Source organism: Artemia franciscana, chromosome 4 (assembly GCF_032884065.1).
Source record: "Artemia franciscana chromosome 4, ASM3288406v1, whole genome shotgun sequence".
NCBI classification, from domain to species: domain Eukaryota; kingdom Metazoa; phylum Arthropoda; class Branchiopoda; order Anostraca; family Artemiidae; genus Artemia; species Artemia franciscana.
Window position 1 is genome coordinate 29,755,520 of NC_088866.1, and position 22,621 is coordinate 29,778,140.

Consider the following 22,621-nt stretch of genomic DNA (forward strand, 5'->3'; position numbering starts at 1 on the left):
CCAGTAGAAAGGTAGACACATTGCATCAGGCGCTACGATTTCTCGTTAATTTTTTTTAATCGTTCATGTAACTGAATCTTATTTTTACACTACGGAACAATAAAGTTTTCGTAACTCAGACGACTTGGAATAACGCCAAAATTGGCCACTGTTATCCAACCCTGGTGGACTAAACCCTTCATTAACTCATACATCTTAGTTACCACCTTGCCGCAGCAATCTTTTTCCAGTCAGACAAGAATTCAAATTTCAAGTTACAGCCCTTTTGAAGAATAAACCAAACGAAACCTCTTCCAGAAATCAATTTATTTGTATCTCATCAAAAACAAAACAATTGATTCCAATTACATCTGGTGAACTTGCACCATCCATTTTTTCCAGTTGGTGAGTGGGCCATGGTTGGGCCTGTACTTAACGTTTGCGCCATCAGGTTCGAGCTGGTGGTTCTCCTTCATCTCTTCGTAGACGGGACGTTCGAATTTGGTGAACCCCCATTTCTTTGAAACATAGATCTAAAAGCAAATAGAGAATAGAGATTATGACACAAAAGTAAATAAAAAAAATAAAGGAGTCAAAAGTGCAATCCCGAAATAAAAAACTGAATTCCGACATGGACTATTTTTAAAGCCAAATGAATAGTTTTTCTTGTCAGGAGGGTGAAATAGGCAGTTCTTCAAAGATGAACTGCCATTGGAAATCTCCTCAATTATCTGGCACTACCCTTTGTCACTACTTTATAGATAAAGTAGTAATTTTTTGTACAGTGCTTTTCTGCAAGTCAACGACAGTAATTAAGCAACGTGAGTTGTTCATGGACAATGAGTGAATTAATTTCTTAGACGTTACTGGTTTTACATTTTTGAATAAAGGGAAAATATATAAATAAACAAATTAGAAAGCAACTGCCTAGAGTTTAGAAAAAAAAAAACAATACAAAATTCTGAGTGACAAGGGGTGGGAAAAACCGTGATATACGAAATACACCTTCCAATAGAAGATTCAAATCAAATATACAGCGTTTTATAGAAGCTGCTATTGAAAACCTCAGGCCCCGCCCCTACGGACACCCTTTTTAGTTTTCCTTTAAGAGCTAGGTGAAACACCCATCTTATTTATCATTGATGGCAACTTTAAAATAGCAAAAAGCATAAAAAAAGACACGTATCTTTTTAGTTTAGTCAGCAATGCAAAAATTTAATTTTGACGCAATTCATTTCCAAAACTGAACACAGGTCAAAAGAATTGAAAAATAAATAAATCTAGAACACATTTTGTTGTCAGGAGGGTGAAATAGGTGGTTTATTAAAATTAAACTACCATTGGAAATCTCCTCAATGTTGTAGCACTATCTTTCGTCACTACTCTATAGACAAGGCAGCGATGTTATAGATAGTGCCCTACTACAATGGGTCGAATATGGTAATTAAGCACTATGAGTAGTTGAAGATAATTTCTTAAACCACATTGGCCATTGCCCAAAATCGAGTAGGTGTAGACTAGACCTTGCAACCAGCAGCTTTAAGAGCCTATCATCAATTCGGAAAAGTAAATTACTATTTAACACTCTCTTACTCCCCATTGCTTTGAATGCAAGTGAAATTTGGTCAATTAAAACTGATGACGAAAGTCGAATCTCCGCATTTGAAACAAAATTTCTCCGTCGCATAGCAGGGATCACCTACATTGACAGAGTATCCAATGAAGACCCCTTAAACCCCTCCACTATCATGGACTGAATCAGAAGTCAGCAACTCCACTGGCTTGGTCATATCCAACAAATATCATCAAATCAACTCCCAAAAATCGCATTTGAAGAATAGCAGGGTTCGGACAGGTCGGTTCGTTTCAAATTATAGACTCTGTCCTATTTTTATAGGATTTCCCGAGCCCAAATATAGGATTTGGAAGTCTTCGGGACCATATCTGTAGTAGATGGCGCGGGATGCTTGGTCACATACATTCGTTATTTCTCGGGTTTCTGTTTTTTTTTTTTTTTTTTTTTTTTTTTTTATTATTTATTTACTTCAAATACAAACTGTACAAATAGTAAAAACAGTAAAAAAAAATAAAAAATGATCAGATACACATGATGTGCCAACGATTGACTGCTACAGGTAAAATACTTGGAATCACTCTTGCTTCTTCTTGGGCATCGATTTCGATATGAGGTCGGTTATTCTCTTTGCAAGAGACTGCTCCATTCTCACAAATTACACCATCTGCTCTCTTTCACCTGTTCTGGACTACACAGCTCCTTCGAGCAAAGAAACAGCTAGAGCAATGTCTATGGAACTCATGGACTCGGCAGCCTTCTTCATTCTGTCAGTCGCTTCCTGAAGTATAGTATCTACTACTGTTCTCTTTTCTTAATCTGATGATTTTTTGCTTTCCAGGTCTTCTATTTCTTTCTTTTTTTCATTGACCTCCTGCAACTTCCGCAGGTTATCCTCTTCGAAAGCTGCTTTGCCCTTCTCGGATAGCTCTTCTTTTTTCTTTTCGTCCAGATATTGTTGATACCGAGACCGTGCGGAACGTGCAAGATTCAAGAGTTCTTTTGAAATAAAAACCGTTCTGGTTTTCCTCCATAAAGTCTCAACGTGTCATATACCATGAGTCTCGCATCCAGAGCGCGTTCAGACAAATAACGCCTGGTCTTCACCGAAAATCCTACCAGAACGCGAGAACACACATTCAATATCGGCACCACTTTGATAAGTTTGGTAAGTTCCGGGTACTTGCTGTCCCTGCGCTAATTCACCAGTCAAAAATAGTGGCTCCAAAAATGATTGATCCGAGTAATGTCCTCCCGGGGTCCAGTTTCCGTTCACAAAAGCAGCCACTCAGCCTAGGCAATGTCTGAGCTTACTCAAATCGCAATCTCGCGTACCACAAACGCTATGTCTGCAATACTTCTTGAATCTTTCATGTTGATCGGACTCAAGCAGCGTAAAGCCTCTAGAAAACCATCCTTTTACAGAAGACATCTGTTTAAAATATAGCGAATATCCGCAATAAAATGTTTTCGCACACTGGCATAGAAAATGGCCTTGTTTTTCAGTGTTGCTTTTTCACGGGAAGCTCGCTCCACATTTTCTAATACTGTGGGATTTTCTGCAAATTTTTACAGCAAGATTCAACATTTCTGGCGAGAAATTTTCTGTCTCGGTCACGAAATCTGGAGTAAAGACCCGTCCATAAAGTGTCACAACCAGTTTTTTGATCTGCGAGTGCAGAACATGAACGAGAGGCTCTTCTTTCTGGAACAGTTGAGTGAAACTCGTGAACAGTTCTACTGAGGCTAGAACAAACTCAAGTTGCGCCTTCATCATCGCACTTCTGATGTAAGCCATAATCTTCAGAAATTTGGGAGTGGGCAGAAGTTTCTTCAGTTTTTTTCTCTCTCGGAACGAAGTTCAGGAAAGATTGCCGGCCACTGCTGCATGATCCTAGCAAGGGCACGTCCAATCGTCAGCCAGCGGCTTGGGACATGCTTTATAAAAAGCATTCTCTCACTTTATTTGGCACTTTCGATAGTCTTCACAACATGCAGGCAATCCATCAAAAAATAAATGCACAAGAATAACAAAGTCGAAACTTTCTTCTCCGAACACCTGAAGACCTTTCAAGAAAGCGTTATGGATTATATGGATGTTGCAAGTACCAATGTTCAACATTCCCTTTTCCATAAATTTCTTTCTGTCGGCATCGAACTTGTTCCAAACGCTTTTGTTGACGTTTGGTCCGTCACTTCCAAGCATGATCAGTTTCAAGTGGCAGCTGATTCTGCTCCATGGCTGACATAATCTTCCTATACGGGTCATCACTTGTCGCTTGGCCCATAAAACTTGTGCATGTCTGCTCTGGATTTCGTTTCCGTATGAGGATCAATATTGAGCACGTATCTGTAACTCTTTCATACCAGCGTTGTTGGTTGTCTCATCATATTCTAGTAAAGAATATGACTAAATGTCCTTCACAAGCATTTGATTAAAGTAAGGATGCAGCGCGTCGGTGATCAGATACGGGGACTTCTCCGCACTTAGGCACATTCCGTCCCGGATCTTACTGGGGAACATCGCATGGAATGTTCCGACAGGTCTGAAGAGTCAGCAGACATGGAACTCTGTACCGTCTGAAGTGCCCATATTAACTCAGCTTTATAAGCGGCATCACGCTCACAGAACATGTTTGTACCAACTAATGGTTTATCCTTGGATGTTTCATCAACTCGAAATTGTCCGGTCAGATGAAGCTGCAGTGGATGTAGTTGAGCAGTAACTACGGCTTTCCAAGTAGAGTTTGCAAAAGGACGAGTACTGGTCATTCCCAGTCTTACACCATTCGCCAATCTTTCTACCGCTGCAATCCGTCTTAGCAGGTCATGAACTGTTAAACTTGGTAGGCCCCATACTTAATTATCAAGCATCACTTGCAAAATAGCACCCCAAGATTTAAAGACCATAAGAAGAAAAAATGTGGATATATCCGAAACTCGGCCGTATTTGCATCAGCCTTTTAAATAGCGTTCAGCCAGGAAATGCATAAGTCACAAGAACTCCAGTCTCATTAAGCAGAGACTGCTAGCCTATATACTGATTTTCGCTCATTTCGGACAAGCCCAACATGACAAAAAAACATAGGCTATTAAGTCAACATAACAGCATAGCCCAGGCTGAAGAAGCTTACTAAGCCCAACACAAAGCATTGGTTAAGTTCAAACAGCTCAACTTTTGTAACTATCAATCTAGACCAAAAGAAAGCACAGTCTACAAGCAGAGTCAAAAGCAAAGAAAAGCATATCTTGGCTTACTTAATGAGCAGTGAAAATTCCAAATCACGAATAATGTTGTTAGTGCTCTTCAACCGAAAATATAGGAATAATAGGATTTTAGCCAAAATATAGGCATTTTATAGGAGTGCATTAAAATATAGGAATTTATTGGAATTTATAGGCGATTCCGAACGCTGGAAGAGGTACATGGCACACGATCTTGCGGCCGACGCCACAAGACATGGAATGACTACTTCAATGGCCAGAATCTTCCCCAACTCCTGCGTCTAGCACCAGATAGAACCGAATACCGTCACCATATTCAACTGGTGTGAAGTAAAGAAGTCCCAATACAGCCACAAAGGAAGGATGGCATATAAGTCAGTTAGTGTTTTTCTCTGAGTCGACAACAGTGCCTTTTGCTGAACAAAAATATTTAAAATATTTAAAGCTAACACGATGATTTGAAATGAAAAAAAATAATAGTAAAATTGACCAAAATTTATTTAATAGAGGAAGAATACCTCATACAAACAGGCATTTGAATGAGTGCACCTTCATATCTGATAGTCCAGAAATAGCCAAAAGACACACAATTCCCACAGAACAGAAAATGATAGGCAAATTTATGATTAAAACTATTATATATATAATAGTGTTACAGAGAAAGACTGAAATCTGGTCTCCCCCCTCCTCCTAAAGACACCATCTTTAGAGTTTTCATGTCAGAAACCGGACCATAAAATAATAGAATAACCATCTTCATGAACATAAAATCACCAACTTATAAGTTTTGTCCGGAATACATAATTGAATGTGGTTTTACATACAATCGTAATTCAAAATAAAAAGAATTCTTGATAATATACAAAAAAAAAAATTAGCAAAATCCTCATTCCCCAACCAAAGGCCATCTTTAAGATTTTCTAGTTTCTCGAAGTTCACAAACTTGGACCTTTTGTTTAGTTTCTGAAATACAAAAATTGAATTCCGACGCAACTAATTTCAAAACCGAAAAAGTATAAAAAAAAATCAATGCATAACATAGGAGAGGATTAAATACAGCTTTTACTGTCAGGAGAGTGAAATAGGTACTTCTATAAAACCAAACTACCATTGGAAATCTCCCCAATTATCTAGCACTATCTTTTATCACTACTTTATAGATAAGGTAGCAATGGTTTAAATAGTGCCCTTATCCAAACACTCAAAAACAGCAATTAACCACTGCGAGCTCTTAAAAGATGCTTGGGTGAAGTATAGATGACAAAAATAATTTTTAGACAACCCTGGCTTTGCATGTATTTTCATGTTCCAACGTGGTAGAACAGACGACACTCTGGTACCATCCTAAAACATTACAATTTTACAACAAACGAAACAGATATATGAGAAAATCACCGTTTTCAGACATTAATAGACCTAAGACAGGTCCAAGGAGAAACAATGTATATGCGATCTATGTAAAAAGTCATAATTTTGGCTATTTGAATTACATTGAGGGTAGTACAGTGCTGTAAAGATGTCAAATACATTTATACAAACCAGAAATGATAGGATACTCGTGGAAAATCACTAAATTAATCAAAATCAGTTAAGTGCCAACCCTGCGTTTTGGTATGGTTACATAAAAAAACCAATAATAAATTCTAAAATCGTGCAACTTTTTTTTCGCACATTAATAAATGAAAAGTACCTTTTGGCGTCCTGGGAACTTGAATTTAGCACGACGGAGTGCCTCGATAATGGCGGCTTTGTTTTTATCAGCAGAACGGATCGAGATAATTGGCTGACCGATGCGGACTCTGGCGACAGTGCCTTGGGGCTTACCAAAAGCCCCTCTCATACCAGTTTGGAGCCTAGAAGAATTATTTTAGCAAGACAGAGCAAGTTAGACATTAAGTCTGTCAGATTTTCATAAAATTTTGCAGGTGATAAGTCCACTTCATAAGTAGCTATTTCTTTAACGCTGAATCGACACCAAAAAATAAAATAAAAATTACTACTACTCCTACTAACAATTTACTGTAACGCCAAGTCACATGAGGTCAAGACTGCTACACACACTCCTTCAGACTATCTAAAAAATCAATATCTCCCCCCTAAAAAAAACGTTATGAGAAACCACACAATCAGGATTAAGTTCACTTTGTAAAATTTACAGAGGTTTCCTATGTATATTTCAGATTCTAGCAAAAAAGACGAAAGAAAAAACCATTACTATTCAAATAAATGTAGTAATTGAACTCTAAGACAGGATAATCGAATTTCTATAAAATTGTTGAATACATTTAACAATGATAAAGCAGGTTAACTGAATAATATAAGATTTATTGCTATTGCTCACAAATAATTATTTTTGTCAGTTTATTTTTATTCATTAAGTATGATTTAGTAATTGTCAGTTCAAGTATTTAATTCTCTTTTTATTATAAGAAAATTAATTCAGTAGCCATTGCGATATCTTGTCCTCGAGTTTCTGTAGGTATAGTCACTCTGGATAATACTTAGTGGAGCCTCCAAAAATGGTGCAAAATATGGGGATATTCTGGTAATTGAATTTACCTAGTTGGCGCAAATATGGCAAATATACGCCGGTAATAGAAATTGTTATGTTGGTGCCAATACGACCAGCCTCTAGGGTTCAGAAGTAAATTGCCAGAGACAAGATGGACACATAAAGGCAAATCTTCAAATGATGCCTTCTTTCTGCCTGAATAAATAATCCCGACCTTTTGATCAGGAGCACGGCAGAAACAACTCTTTGAAGAAAGCTTGTTTTTGATGGAACAGTTTTCCTGAGGATTTTCCTTTTTTGTTTCTTTGTTCAGTTAAAGTACTAAGGACATTAAAAAAAAAAAAAAAAAAAAAAAAAAAAAAAAAAAAAAAAAAACACCCACCCCCGGGACCCATTCATACTACTGATAACCGTGAATTTTAAGATTTACCCTATGGCTAACACAAAACTACAATATGATGACCCTTTCTTAGTAAAGAGTTACCCTCTCACCGTTACTAAGAAAGAGTCATCTATTTTAGTTTTGCATTTTGTTTTAAGGCTTGGTTTTTTTTTATATTTTTATCAGTTTTATTCTGCACTGAGGACGGTCAAGCGGAGGTCTTGACCAAAATATTTGGATAATTTTTCAACCTTTTCACTGGCTGTTTAATGTCCTCGTTTTTTTCCTTTCTTCGCACTTTTATGTTTTATTCATGATGAACTCCCCAAACCCCTAAATATGCCGCCACCTTTTTACCTTGGATCAAAATAATTATCATCTTTGTAATAATAAAAAAAAAATCATGCTATAATTCCTTCTACTCTTTCTGTAAGGTCAGACTTTAATCCTGTAACGACGAGTCACATTGTATGGAATGTGATGCCTGAGTTGGCTCGAATGTGCCACTCTTAGTTTCTTTAAAAAAATTGTTAAATCTTTTTTTGGCTTCATAGAGGTTAATTGTTTTCTTTTTTCTTTTCTCCTTTTCACAGAATTCATTTGAGCATTTAATTTGTATAACTTAGGTAATTTTAATTCTTGTGTCCCATTTTTCTTTTCTCGATTAAGTGGCTCGTGTGTCTCCCCTTCTCTTTTACAGACCAAGGAGCCATTGGAGGGAATTAGTACATGGCATTATTGTAAGTTTCTTTCATTATGAGTAAATCTTATCTTACACAGGAGTTTATCTACAAGGACATAACCTTGAAAAACGCGTGAATTAAACAGAAGATACATACAATTCACAGAATATACACAAGATTTATTTGAAAAATAGACATTACTTCAAAAATAGGCGATAAAAATAGAGAAAATACAGTATAAACAAAGGAACCGTATTACCTGAAAAGGATGTATTCTCCGAAAATGGAAAACATATTACATGTTGTTGCAATGTACGATTTATTATTGGTTGATGAAAAAGCATACCCCAGGTACGAAAACTTCGGGGTACCAGAAAAAACTAAAGCTATCAAATGCAGCAGAAGAGAACTTTTGATACGAGATACGTGAAAGAACGTTTTCCTTATCTAATATGGAGATCATCACATAATGCTGGGATGTAAGATTTTAAAGTGGTTGATAGAAAATCATACTCCAGTGACAAATCCTTGGGGTAGTAGGAAGAATTAAAGCTATTGGATGAAGAACCCGATAACATTTCATTGGTAAGAATATACTCTTTTCTAAAATGACGAACTTTATTGATATGTTTTGCCTACCCTAGGGAAAGACAACTTTTTACTTACCTGAGTCTAATATGGAAAGCATAGGCTATTATGTCTCCATGGAATGCACAATTTATTACTGGTTGCTGGAAAAGCATAACTTAGGGACAAGTCCCTGGGGTAGTAAAAGTAACTAAAGCTTACCTATCGGCTCCAGCACAGGACAACATTTTATTGATCCGGGTCACATGGAAAGGATGCACTCTTATTCTAATGTGGAAAGCATCTTTACCGCAGTTCTTTACCAAATACTGCAATAAAAAGACAAATAGTAGGGCATACAAGCATAGGGAAAAAGAAAAAACAAAAGGCAATAGAAAAATTGTTTTTGTACTAAGAGATATAGAATGATGCAAACGTTGCAGATGGGCTGGTAATTTACGGGCTGGTGTTACCGGGAATGTCCGCAATACCTTTTTTTCTCCTGGGATTTAGTCAGCGTTGCCAGTCAGTTTTTAAAATTTAATGCAAGGTTTGATGATGACACATTAGGTTAAATTAGGTTTGGTTTGACGAGGTTAGGTTGGTTTAGGTAAGCTTAAGTTAGGTTTTTAACTCATTTCTGATATTTAGAACCCAATTTAACCTAATCTGATCTAAACTAACATAATCTAACTTAGCTTCAACTTTTACAATCATAGCTTGCATAACACTGTAATAAGCTGATTCACAAAGCTAATTGAATCGAAGCAGAGAAAAAGGAATATATATATATATATATATATATATATATATATATATATATCAAAGAACAAATGTCTAGCTCTAACAGATATACAGATAATATTAAATAAAAGACTTAAAGCGCGAGGCTAACAATTTATTTATACCTGAGATAAACCCTACATCGTTTTCACATTCACAAGATAACACGTCTCACCGACCCCAACCCCACGGAACCAAATGATCTAGTGCATCAGAAGCATTGATGAAAATTAGACAACATATGCTCAAGTCCTTATCCAGGAGGGAAGTTTACCAGGTTTGAACCCCCACCCCTGAATTTTTTTTCCGACTCATAAGATTTAACCAAAATGTATACGAACAAATTTTTGACGCCGATAGTGAAAGTTCTTTGTGTTAAACACCCCAGTAAAAAAAAAAAAAAAAAAAAAAAAAAAAAAAAAAAAAAAAAAAAAAAAAAAAAAAAAAAAAAAAAAAAAAAAAAAAAAAAAAAAAAAAAAAAATCTTAGATGTGTACTTGCATGTGATGTAGTTTTTTCTCTAGGTTAGCTAATTGCATTCACTTATCCAGCACTTAAAAGAACCTTCACCAATTCAGTTATTCAATTGCTTTAGTGAGTGGCTTGGTTTTGAAATTATCTATTGTTGTTTTTTTTTTTATATGCAATTTGTATTTTACAAGATTTTTTTTTAATGTTTTTACTTCCGTTTTGTTTGTTTTAATCATCTTGTTTTAATCCGGCTTATCTTGTGTATTTTTCACTTGGAGAATATGAGCGTGTTTCCTTCAAACTCTCTTTTTGCGCCAAAGAAGGGAAGCGGCTGTCTTCCCGAAATATTCATATTGTTTCGTTTAGTGTTTTTATTGGCATCTTCATTTCTTTCATTTCATATTTTGTCATGGCTGGCCAATGTGGCTTCTAAATTTATTTTATATACATACATATAGTGCCAAAGTACTAAGCTTTACTCGGTAAAAAGAAAGACAGTTTTTTAAATCTCAGTTGCAAAACAGATTTTATTTTATTTGGCAAATCTCTTTGCACATTTACATTGACAAAATTATTCTATAATATTGACTATGTAATGTACTTTTAAAATATAGATAACAATTCAGTTTGATTGTCGACAGTACGGAATAATTGGTCGGTATAAATACGTAAAAAGCATTATCTAATAAAATGAAAATTGTTTAGCAACCAAGATTCAAAAAAAAAATTCTTTCTTTTCACCAAGCTTGCTCCTCTGGTACTACCATTTAAATATGGGTATCAGCACAAATTAAATATCAGCACGGAAGTTTTGTATGAAACCTTGTTTCGTCTATGGCACTTGATTGGAATTATCATCTAAAAGTCACGGTGACTCAATTCATTCAGGTTAAATTGCTGCTATACCACCTCAGAGCCATCTATTCCAAGTATTTGTGTTCATGGGTATTACTTAAGATAACTTGCTTTATACAGACAATATACGTTTGATTATTTTTCTTCAAAGACATACACCCACTTTTTCCAAATATTTACTTCTTTGACTTCCTTTTAGTTTTACAGAGGTAAAGAGAAAGAGAGGAACATGGAATGAGGGAGAGATAAAGAAAGAGAAGGAGAGGTTTAGAGAAAGAGGGCAAGAGAGAACAATTCACAAATGATCAATGAAAAAATACATATGATGGGTGACAATCAAATTCTTTGCAGTTTTAAGCAACAAACCTAATGAACAAACTTTTGTTCACAGTTGTTAACAAGAAATAAAAGTCATTGCAACATATTATCTTAGAAATCTGTAGATAGGGTCAGATAATATTTATTGGAATATATGAAATAACTGGAAATTATTGGGACAGACTGGTGATAGAATTTACCTTGTTGGCGCAAATACGGCCAGCTTCGAGGGCTTCAGACGAAAGCTGCTCAAGCTCACCAGAGACAAGGTGGACACATAAAGGAAAATCTTCAACTGATGCCTTCTTTCTGCCTAAATCAAAAATCCTGATCTTGGGATCTGGAACACCACGACAGAAACGACTCTTTGGGTAAGGCTTGTTCTTACAATAACGATAACTGAAATAGATATTCTTATTAGCAACTAAAATGAAGTTTAGTAGTCTGAACTGAGTCTAAGAATGAGGGGTCCTTAAAGGACTACTTCACCTGCACTTGTAGTTCTATTGAAAATTCTATATAATAATTGGTTAAGTCTATAAGCAAAGAGTATGGGTAACTTACAAGAGTGGAAACTGGTGGTAGTGTCAATAAAAAAACGTCATCTAGCCTTTTGGTGACACTTCGCATTTTTTTAAAATAATTAATTTAATTTGTTTAGATGGTAAAATAGTGTAGTAATATGTGCCTTATCTCAGTTCCTAACAGAAAACAATTACAACACTTCAAATATTTCAAGTATCACCAAAAATTAGATGGCGCTGATATTTTTCTTTACTGATATTAGCACCAGTTTCCAATCTCATAAGTTACCTATACTCATTGTCTATAAGCTTTATAGACTACCCATTTTCAGTAAACCAGAGAAAATCCCTATCACTTCTGGTCATTAGAAAGTACTAACCACTTTTTTGAGAACATATAAAATCATTTTAGTTCAAAAATTTTTCTTTTTTTTTGTACCAGGCTATCTTTTCTTATTACTCTTTTTATTCTTTGCTAAGTCATGGAATCAATTCTCACCCTCTAAGTTTAGTTCTTAACTACACATTCAGCTGAACCATGATGAGAAGTCTGGTGCTCCACAGGTCTGGCATACAACTGAGCAAGCTAAACTTTGGTTTTATACCTTTTGTGTATTAATTTATGCAAACAAATGGGATTGTACATATACACAATCTCTTATATAGTAAAAATCCATAGATTGCTCCAAGCTGCAATTTAAGGTAATATATAAACTGAGATACTAGAAATATTTTCCCTGTCAAAGCTGTTGGTACAAGGAAAAAAATCATAAAAAAACTAATTATAACCCTCACCAGACAACACAATTATTAAAGGTTTAAACTATTTTTTTTTAGAGATCATACACAAAAGAAGTATACAAAACCTCTCCAGCATATTACATTACATGTTACTTTAAATCACACACTAAAACCAGGAAGTCAATGTTCATAATGATATCCTTGCAAAGAAGAGAAAAGTAAATGGGAATATATATTGTTAATTTGTACAGTTTTTTTAGGAGTAAACCTCATGTTTAATCATCTGAAATATATAAAAGGAGAAAGAAGATGCACATTCCAAGCATCATACATCAGCAGGATTAAGGTCACAATAAGCAGGAATATAGCCCATTAAAGTCCAAAAATGCTACCTAAACTGAAAAGATAATCAAACTAAAATGAGAGCATAGGAAGAAAAGCAGTGGTAGAAAAAAAAACAATATATTTAATCCCCAAAAGCTAAAACTCAGAACTGAAAACTCAAAGAAAGATCCTTTCATAAAATGCAAAGACTGGGCATATTTTTGCTTTAAGTAACAAATATAGCTCTTTTTATTCGGTTTGACTAGTTTTCAGCAACTAATTGAGTTCTGAGTTCTACAACTCATTGAGTTCAGAATGCTTTTATTTAATACTAAATTCAAAACCAAAGCAATTTCAACACAGTCCCCACCATAAGGCTTCATGACCAGGAAGGAACAGGAGAAAAAACATACTAGCAAAACAAAACACAAAAAAATGAAAAAAAATCCTATATACCTATAATCCTATATACCTCAGAAATCCCCAAAATCACATGCTAGATAGAGTAATTCCAAATCAAGTAGTCAATAAAGTTCAAACAATTTGTTCTAAAATAAACAGCCATACCCAATTTACAGAGATTAACTCAAAAGGAAACCACAAAAACTTCAATTATCAACTATAAGCTCTCTTTGAAGATGTCAAAAAAGTGGCAGTGCTGTGCAATCTCTGGGAGAGTATTCTCTTGGAACAGCCTTTTTAATTCCTTTATTTTTACCAAGTGACCTTGATTGGTAGGCCAAAGTACACAATTTTTATCTATGACAAACTTAAATATTTGTATCTGAGTGGTTAATTTGGAAAAATTAGAAAAAATGAGGCAATTTAACTTACAAACGGATGATCGGATCTTAATCAAATTTGATATTTAGAAGGATATTGTAGCTCAGATCTCTTATTTTAAATCCCGACCAGACCCAATGTCATTTGGGGGAGTGGGACCTGAAATCTTGGAAAGGGCTTAGAGTGGAGAGACCAGGATGTAACTTGGTGGGAAGAATAAGCACAAGTCCAATATAGGTGACTGACATAACCGGACCAGATCTGCTCTCTTTGGGGGAATTGGGGGGGGGGGGGGCAGGAGGGTAATTCAGAAAAATTAGAAAAAATGATGTATTTGTAACTTACAAATGGGTAATCAGATTTTAACAAAATTTGGTATTTAGATGGATCCTGTGCTTGAGAGCTCATATTTTAAATCCCGACCAGATCTGGTGAAATTGGGAAAGTTGGAGGGGGAAACCGGAAATCTAGGAAAACGTAAAAATTGAGGTATCTTATGAATGGGTGATCAGATCTTAATAAAACTTGATATATAGAAAAATCTTATGTCTCAGATGCTCCATTTGCAATTCGAATCGGATCCGGGGACATGGGGGTTGGAGGGGAGAAACAGAAATCTTGGAAAACTCTTAGAGGGGAGAGATTGGGATGAAACTTGATGATAATACATGATTGACATAATTAGAACGAATCCGCTGTCTTTAGGGGAATTGGGGGAGGGGGGTGTTAATTCAGAAAAATTAGAAAAAATTAAGTATTTTTCTAATTACAAAATTAGAAATTTCATTATGAAATTTCATATTTCCCCCAACTTGGTGGGTAGAATAAGCATGTTGTAGATTTGTGATTTACGTAACTGGACAGATATTTGGGGGAGTTAGGGGGCAGTGCTTTGGCGAGTTTGGTGCTTCTGGATGTGCTAGAACAATGAAAATTGGTATGTATGTCAGGGACCAGCACAAATTGACTTGATAAAGTCGTTTTCCCCAATTCGACCATCTGGGGGGCTGAAGGGAGAGGAAAAATTAGAAAAAATCAGGTATTTTTAACTTACAAGTGGGTAATCAGATCTTAATAATTTTTTTATATTTAGAAGGACCTTGTGTCTCAGAGCTCTTATTTTAAATCCTGACCGGCATTAAGCTTCTGATTTTCCTTTTAAATCAGTTTGTTGTTTCTTAGAATTTTGCTAGAGCATATGCCGTATGAGCTCTTGGCTCTTCTGACCTTGTCATGTCATATGATCTCTTAGCTCTTGTTCTCTTCTATTTTTAGTTCAAGTGTTTTTTTTGTATTATGATCATTTTTTTCCAATTCGAGTTTCCTGAATTGAAGATGCTGTACTCAAAGTTTTTGCTGAGTTTCTTTTTTTGTTCACTGGCTAACAATTCCTTTTTTGGTCTATTTCTCCTATTTGACTATTAAATATAGCCAGTGTTTGTGTTAGGGCTATTTTCAGAGACTTACCTCTAAAACACTGAAATTTAGCTTAATCCCTAAGCTCCCCCCACCCCCCAAAAAAGGGCTCAAATGCAGTGTATGTAAGAATCCCAAGTGTTTTATGTAAAATAAAAATCACAGAAACAAGTAAAAAGAATAGAAAATTTAAAAAGAAAAAGTTAACAAAAATTAAAAGAAGAACTTACCATCTGGCTGGACGTCTTCCCATATTGGCTATAATAAAATAAAAATTTAGTATTTGCCAAAATTTTTAAAGCTATTAATCTAAAGTTTCAAACTGAGTTGAAATTATTCTACTAACTATTTGAGGCTAAATGTCATAGTTATAAGCCATAAAAATGTCATAAAATTCCTACAAGCTATTTTAAATCTCAAGTTCTTCTGCGAAAATACAGATAAGGAAACAATGTAACAGTTAATAGACAACCATGAGCCAATTCATAATGAGACTTTAATAATATCAAGATTTAGCCAGCACTGATTTGAACCAATCAGAAGTTTTCAGTTAATCAGAAGATTCCATGAACAACCTGACTGGGTTAAATTAGTGATACCAAATTTTCAGTATCAGTAAATCTTACTTGTGAATGGGCTACTTTCAAAAAACACAAGTTAGCAAAGAGAAATGTTTAAACGGTAACAGCTATTAATATACTAGTGAGCCTAAAGCTGATTAGAGCATTTTTCACCTTTAGAATCTAGGTCAATTGGTATAAACTCTTTTAACAAAAACTTGCAATTTAGGACCTTTTCTTCTATCCATTGTGAAAAGTTGTTGAGCTGGACGAGCAAAGTTTTCAGAAATTGATCTGTAGTATGACTTCGACCAAGAAGGTGTTTTCATACCAATAAACCTGTCCTTCACCTATGTGTACAAGTTTAAAGTACCAGATGGCAAAAATGAAATATGATTTTTAAATTAGTTATATGGAAACTTGCAAAACCTTATACACTGATAAATTAGAAAAAAATAAATTCAAATTACAATAGAAAAAACCTTCACATACATGCAAGTTTGTTTCAGTTGTAGCAGGAACCAAATTCAAAACCAACAAAAAACAAAGAAACAAAGGGGAAGTATCAGCAAACATAAATTAAAAGCAAACAAATTATTAAGATATGCCCCCCCTGAAGGCAAAACTGTCATTGGGAATTAACAAATTGAAATTAACAATTTTTGCTTCTTTGTTTTACTGTTTCAAAATGACAATGCTGACAAAAATATGATATTACCCTAAAAACTTAAGAATTGTGCTTCTTTTTTTCTTTTTTTTTTAAGATAACTCTGGTTTTCAAGTGTTAATAGCAAAAAAAGAAGAATAAAGTCCCAAGAATAAACACAAGGGTTAAAAAATATTTTATTTTTATGCCCTTGATACTTATTCTAACCTCATTCTTGTAAATATAACTTAATTAAATGCTCCTTTAAATGCACCTTTAACTTTTCTCACTTTCATTAATGTTTTTCATGCTATGAAGAATTTGTACATTTTTAAATAAGTCTTCCTTCCATGGTTTACTAGTCTATTTTACAATAATGGGGGAAAGTTCAGTAAAAGCTTGGCATATAAAATGTGAGCCAAACAACAGATTTCTTCTGGCATGCAATAAACCACTGGAAGAGTCTCTCAGATACAACAGTCTCAGTACTCAATGATTAAGGTTTCAAAAAGTTACTAGATGTCAAATGGAATGGTGTTCCCTGGAAGTACTAGCAGGGTGTATTTAATTTTTGATCATCAAGTATGGAGCAATTCACAGATCATGATGGATCTTAATTTGCTCTGAAGTACAAATTAAGGTAATTAAGAAAATGTAAAAAAAAGTAGACAGAATCAAGAGCAGTGAATTATTCCAATTTGAGTTTAAATTTTCAAATGAAGTCTTTTTTCAATAGCAAATGAAGAAAAAAATCAAGTTATACAATTTGTCTCAATAATAACCAAAACTCTAAAAAATCAATTTTTTTAGAACTCTAAACAAGTAAATGTACAGCTCATAGCAAAGTGGTAGTGTTCAGAGGAAGATTGAGAGGTTATTGGTTCAAACTTGGTTGTCTTTTTTTGACAAAAATGAGGAGGTATGATAGAAATGACAGAAAGTTTAAACAGAAATATTTAAAATTTTATCCAACAGTTTATGGTAACAAACTATAAGAAAGAAGTAACTTAAAAACAGAATTTTGATAACAATATATACATGAACAGATTGAACTTTTTGAACAGATCCCAAAAATTCACCTGATTTTCAAAAAAGGGGGTGAGGAACACCCTCAAAGTGTCAAATAATCTTACTAGCTGCTTTCCATTAATGCAGGTTAAAATATTAATGGCATAATAGCTTGACAGTAATATTAAGGCTGTTTGGTTCTAGGCGTTTTTATTTTATTTTTTTGCTGATTTTCACCCACTTCTCCCTTTTTTCATATGTGTGAAAAAACAACAACTCCTCTCCCCTTAGACCTTGCAAAATACATTTTATCCCCTCCTTAATTTTTGGTGAATTGACACCACACAAGGAGTGCTAGGCTTACCCACCTCTCAAACAGGAAAATAAATATTTTTGTATTTCAAACAGTTTGTGATAACAAACTGAAAGTAAAGAGCAATACAGCTGAATAGTAGCCTAGCCTATAAAAACAGAATGTGGAAATCACACTATCAGATTATGCAAATCACATATACCTACTGTATAGTTTTCCAGATCCCATATATTATATGATCCCTTTTTTCATTTTTGGCTAGTTATCCTAGAAGATTGGGAGAGAGCTCATTTGATTAGAAATCAGAAGTTCTATTGCCCTTTTTAAACAGCCAAAAGATTTGCTCCACTTTTCCCAGCAATTTGTAAAAAAAAATTTGAAATAGCCATCTGATTCAGTTGAAAGGTCTCATACCTATGATTTTGGAGATGACATGACCCCTCATAGTCACTAGAGAAAGGGCTGTAAGCACTAAGTTACATAATTTGCCCATTGCTCACATATAATTTTGTTATTGAGAAATATATTTTTGGGGAGAGGGGGTTTACCATGGGGGAGTTTTCTGTGTAGAGGAAAGTTTTCAGAAGAAATTTTACACAGGGGAAAGGGACTTCCAAGCATTATTTGAAAAATGATCAGAAATTAAAGACAAAAATATTAAGTTTTTTCAACCAAAAGTAAGGAGCAACATTAAAGCTTAAACAAAAAGAAACTTATTCTGTATATAAAAAGAGGCTATCCACTCCTCAATACCCTGCTCTTTATGCTATTTGTCTTATGAACTTTGACTGTTTGACATAACTCTTTAAGAATGACTCCTGGAACACAAGGGCCATTTAATTAGAATAAAAAGCTTTTTGGAGCAACAAAAAACTTAAGAGTACAAAGCAAGGTATTGAGGAGAGGGCAGCACCTTTCATATACAAAATAATTTCTGTTTGTTTTAAGTTTTAATGTTAATAAACCAAATCCAAAATGAATAGGAATTAAAACATAATCAAGTCCAACTAAAGATAAACAGAAATTCCCACAGATAAAAAATGGTACAACTACCCCTCTAGTGATATATACCCAGAGAAGGACCTGTAGAAAAGAAAACATGTTAAGAAATCAATTCATACTCCATAATATACAGAATAATTGTAGCTAACACATTTTACATTTAACCCTGCTATATTTTACTAGCCAATGTGCAAATACATAGCCCAAATTATATATTTCCCATCTATTCTTCCAATGCATCTCTCTTGTTTCAACCTGTCTACTTGTAAATTGTGATGAAACAAGAACCAAAAAACCAAGCAATGTGTGGCAGAATACATTGAAAATATATATCTTGGGGTATATATTTGCACATCAGGAAGGTGGGGGTGAAGTAAAGCAGGCTGCATGCAAAATGCATTAGCTACAGTTATTCTGTATATTATGAAGTATAATCTTTTTTCTTGACAGGTTTTCTTTTAACTTTAAACTTCATTCTTGTTAATAGAACTTTGTTCAATATTCTATTTTAAATACTTTGAATTTGATGCAGATTTTATAGTCATTTTCACATTCCAAGGAAAGTCTGTACCCCCAAAGATGATAAATTGTTCTCTTATTTTTGGCTAAACAGGTTAAAACAACAATTCTTACTGTATTATACCACCTTATCTTGCTGGCAAATGTGATTTAAGGTAAGGTAATTACATGCAAAATAATTGTACTCTAGATCACATTTCAACTACAGATTAACTATACATTACCCCACCCCTCATGTGCAAATATATAACCCAAATAATATATTTCCCATGTGTTTTCTGGTTCTTAATTTCATTAGTCAATCCAATTTAAGGGTGAGTTGGTTTAAATAAGAGTGATGCCAACAGCAGTAAGTGGCATCTAAAACAAGTGAAAAGGAATCATCTTTAAGGGCCCATAAAGGATTTAAAATTAAATTTCAAAGTAACATAATTATTATATTAGGAAAAAGCATGAAAAGGCATGAATTAGTATGTTTACATTATTTGTAGGTCAGTGAAACTGACCTACAGTTTACCAAAAAGGCATCAAATGATATATTCACTTTCTTCCTAGCTAAGTTATATCATAAAGGAAAGTTTATCTCTCAACCCATAATGGTCAGAAATATAGGCTATAATTTGGGGTATTTCTTTTACCAGTAAGTGGGGGGGGGGCTGAGTAGACATTTGTTGTATTGCTTGTGTACTGTTAAATGAATTTGAAGGAGTCATGTATGGAGAATTAATTGCATGTATACAATTCAGGGTATATATTTAACCACTAGGGGGGGGAGTAGAGAGATAAACTAAATATACAACAGAAATGGATTTTAATTTGAACTCAGTATAAATTAGTATTTTATTAGATAAATACAGAACAAATTTTTTTCAATTGAAAGTAAGGCGCAACATTAAAACTTAAACCAACAGAAATGATTACATATATGAAGGGGTTAGCCCCTCCTCAACACCTCACTCTTTACACTAAGGTTTTTTTTAGAACTTTTAAAAATACATCTTATTGTTCTAAACAGCCCTTGCATTTCAAGAGTCATTATTATAGAATTGGGACAAAGTTCAAACTTTAGAATAAAGAGTAAGGTGTTGACTTGTTTCATTTTAACTTGTTTTATTTTATTTTAATTTCTGATTGTTCTTTAAATAATACCAGGAAATCTGGCCCCACCTCCATGGAGAAACCCCCTCCTGTGGATATATCCTCTAGACAATTCAATCTGGGGAAAATTTACCCTGGACAATAACTCTTAATCACTCTGCATGCAAAACTGAGATGGAAAAGAGAAAGGAAGACATAAAATGAATTTTGTAGAAGAATACTAGCAAATTCCCAAAGTGTATAATTTCCCCTGACAAGTTCACTCCTAGGAAACTTCCCTCCCATGGAAAAACCCCCAGCAGGAAATTTGCCCTCCCCCCCCAAAAAATGTATGCATACATCCCAATAACAAATACAATTTGTAAAAAATGGACAAATTTTACAACTTAAATATCCTTCTCCCAGGGGCTGTAGGGGGGGGGGGATAATGTTATACCAAAGGGCATATTTATTGACCTTTCAACTATGATGTACAAAATGGCTATCTCAAAATTTTGATCACACAATTTTGGGAAAAAGGGGTGAGGGGTCTAGTTACCCTTCAATTTTGATCACTTAAAAAGGGCACTAGAACTTGTAATTTCTATTCAAATGAACTCTCTCTTGATATTTTAGGATCACTGGGTCAATATAATCACCACTGGGGATAATAAAAACAAACCTTCTGAGTTAAAAGTCTTAGAAGTTTGCCTACTTGACAGGTCAATACCTATTGAAATTTTGACAACATAACAATTTATCATGATTTTCAGATATAAGTTTCTTTTTATTTGATTTAATTCTGAAAATGCAAGTCATTATTATTTGAGTAGAATATTAAGCCATTATAGTGAGTTTTATCAAAATTAAGGGAATGTATCTGAAGATCTGTGAAACCTTGTAAATTGGTTCTAGAGGGAGGGGTTGAGGTAGGTACTTCTTAATACCTTCCCAGGACACTAGTCTGTAGACCCATCAGTGAAAGTTTCATTTTCCAAGGCAAACCCCTTGGCAACATAAGCAAAAATTTAACTAAACTAGAATTTTACCAATTCACAAGACCTTTAAAGGTTGGGGATGGGGGGTCAATGGTTGTATTGTCAGAATAGCAACTGTGAAATTTGCAAATGGCCTAGCATAAAAATAGAAAATCTAACATTTAAAATTTTTGTTGATTAGAATACTTGCTTCAGAAAATGTCAACCATCAAGTAGTTACATACAAAACGTATATTTACATCAAACTTTAGTCCAATATAAGGAAGTCTGAGCCTAAAGGCTGAACCTTAGCCTGGATACCTGACAAAATTTGAAAAATTAATTCAAATTATTATAAGACCTTCTAAGTGCTTCAGTCAACCTACTGACTTAAAAAAAACGAATTTGATGATGTAGAAAAATTCTAACAAGTTCTCTTTTGGATGGTGAATATAGCATATATTATAATGTAATACGTCCAAAATACGACACGGAGTTAAAAGTAAGATACAGCTGTTTAAATGAGCTGCCCTGAGTGTGAAGTCACACCTATAACCAAGCTTAAAAATTCCGCTAAAAGTATGATTGAAACAGATTAATAATACTATACCCTTTTCCAATGGGAATAAAATATGTTAATCTTTTCTTCTTCTTAATAAAAAGCAGTGTTTACGTTCTGTGGTGTCAGTTTGCTGGCCAGCACCGTCAGACGACTGGATCATTCTGGACCTCCGAAATATGCAGTTTTCCATCAGCAAAATATATGATTTTTAAGAAAAAAAACAATGAATCAATCAAACTCTAAAATAGTAAAATTCGATAACGATTAATACATTAATAGAATTAACTTTTTACGTCGATTCTAATTAATTATAGTTCATTATGTTTAAAACTACCTGTCAAAAGCTACGAGCTTGAGAAAATGTGCCTGATTTAAAAATAGAGAGAAACGGCCCCAAAGGGTAAGTAATCTTGATTAAAATCCCACCATCTAAGTCAGCATATTAAACATCTTCAGGGACAAGCGCGGAACAAGCAGCAACACTATAAAATTTGAAGGATCAAGTGTCTTTTTTCAAACTTTTTAATCTCGCATTATATAATAAACGCTGTCACTTGCTCCCCTCCATGTTTGTGTTTTCATGCTGCATGTCGCTATGCTTAAAGAAACCCAGTAATCATCGTATCATACCTTACAGTCCGTTATTTGTCACAATAGTGAGGTAGCTTTTGTTTTTCGTCAACAGCAAAACACAGAAGAACCTAAGGACTCAGTTCATTTTGGGGAAGAGGAAGAAAAACAACAAACGGCAACATATTAAAGTATCCAGCAAGTGGATACTGGCTTCCATCTCCATTCTTGCAAGCTGGGGTGTGGCGACAG

General features: G+C 34.5%; 1 protein-coding gene across 1 annotated transcript; it reads right to left on the reverse strand.

The window, feature by feature from the left end:
* Positions 1–291: 291 nt before the first annotated feature.
* LOC136026274 (large ribosomal subunit protein uL16-like) lies at positions 292–21,976 on the reverse strand. The gene is made up of 6 exons (XM_065702662.1): positions 21,848–21,976; positions 15,366–15,393; positions 11,548–11,746; positions 9,144–9,250; positions 6,468–6,630; positions 292–512 (listed from the first exon to the last, which is right to left on the reverse strand). Exons 2-6 carry the CDS (start codon positions 15,386–15,388, stop codon positions 345–347), a joined length of 660 nt encoding a protein of 219 aa, XP_065558734.1. The 5' UTR covers positions 15,389–15,393; positions 21,848–21,976; the 3' UTR covers positions 292–344.
* Between the last annotated feature and the right edge of the window lie 645 nt (positions 21,977–22,621).

Coding starts and splice junctions, on each gene's coding strand:
- LOC136026274 (XM_065702662.1), bottom strand. CDS start 15,388: ATGGGAAGACGTCCAGCCAGATG. Junction 11,747..15,365: donor GGAAGACGTCCAGCCAGATG/GTAAGTTCTTCT, acceptor TATCTATTTCAG/TTATCGTTATTGTAAGAACA. Junction 9,251..11,547: donor GCCGTATTTGCGCCAACAAG/GTAAATTCTATC, acceptor TTTTTATTGCAG/TATTTGGTAAAGAACTGCGG.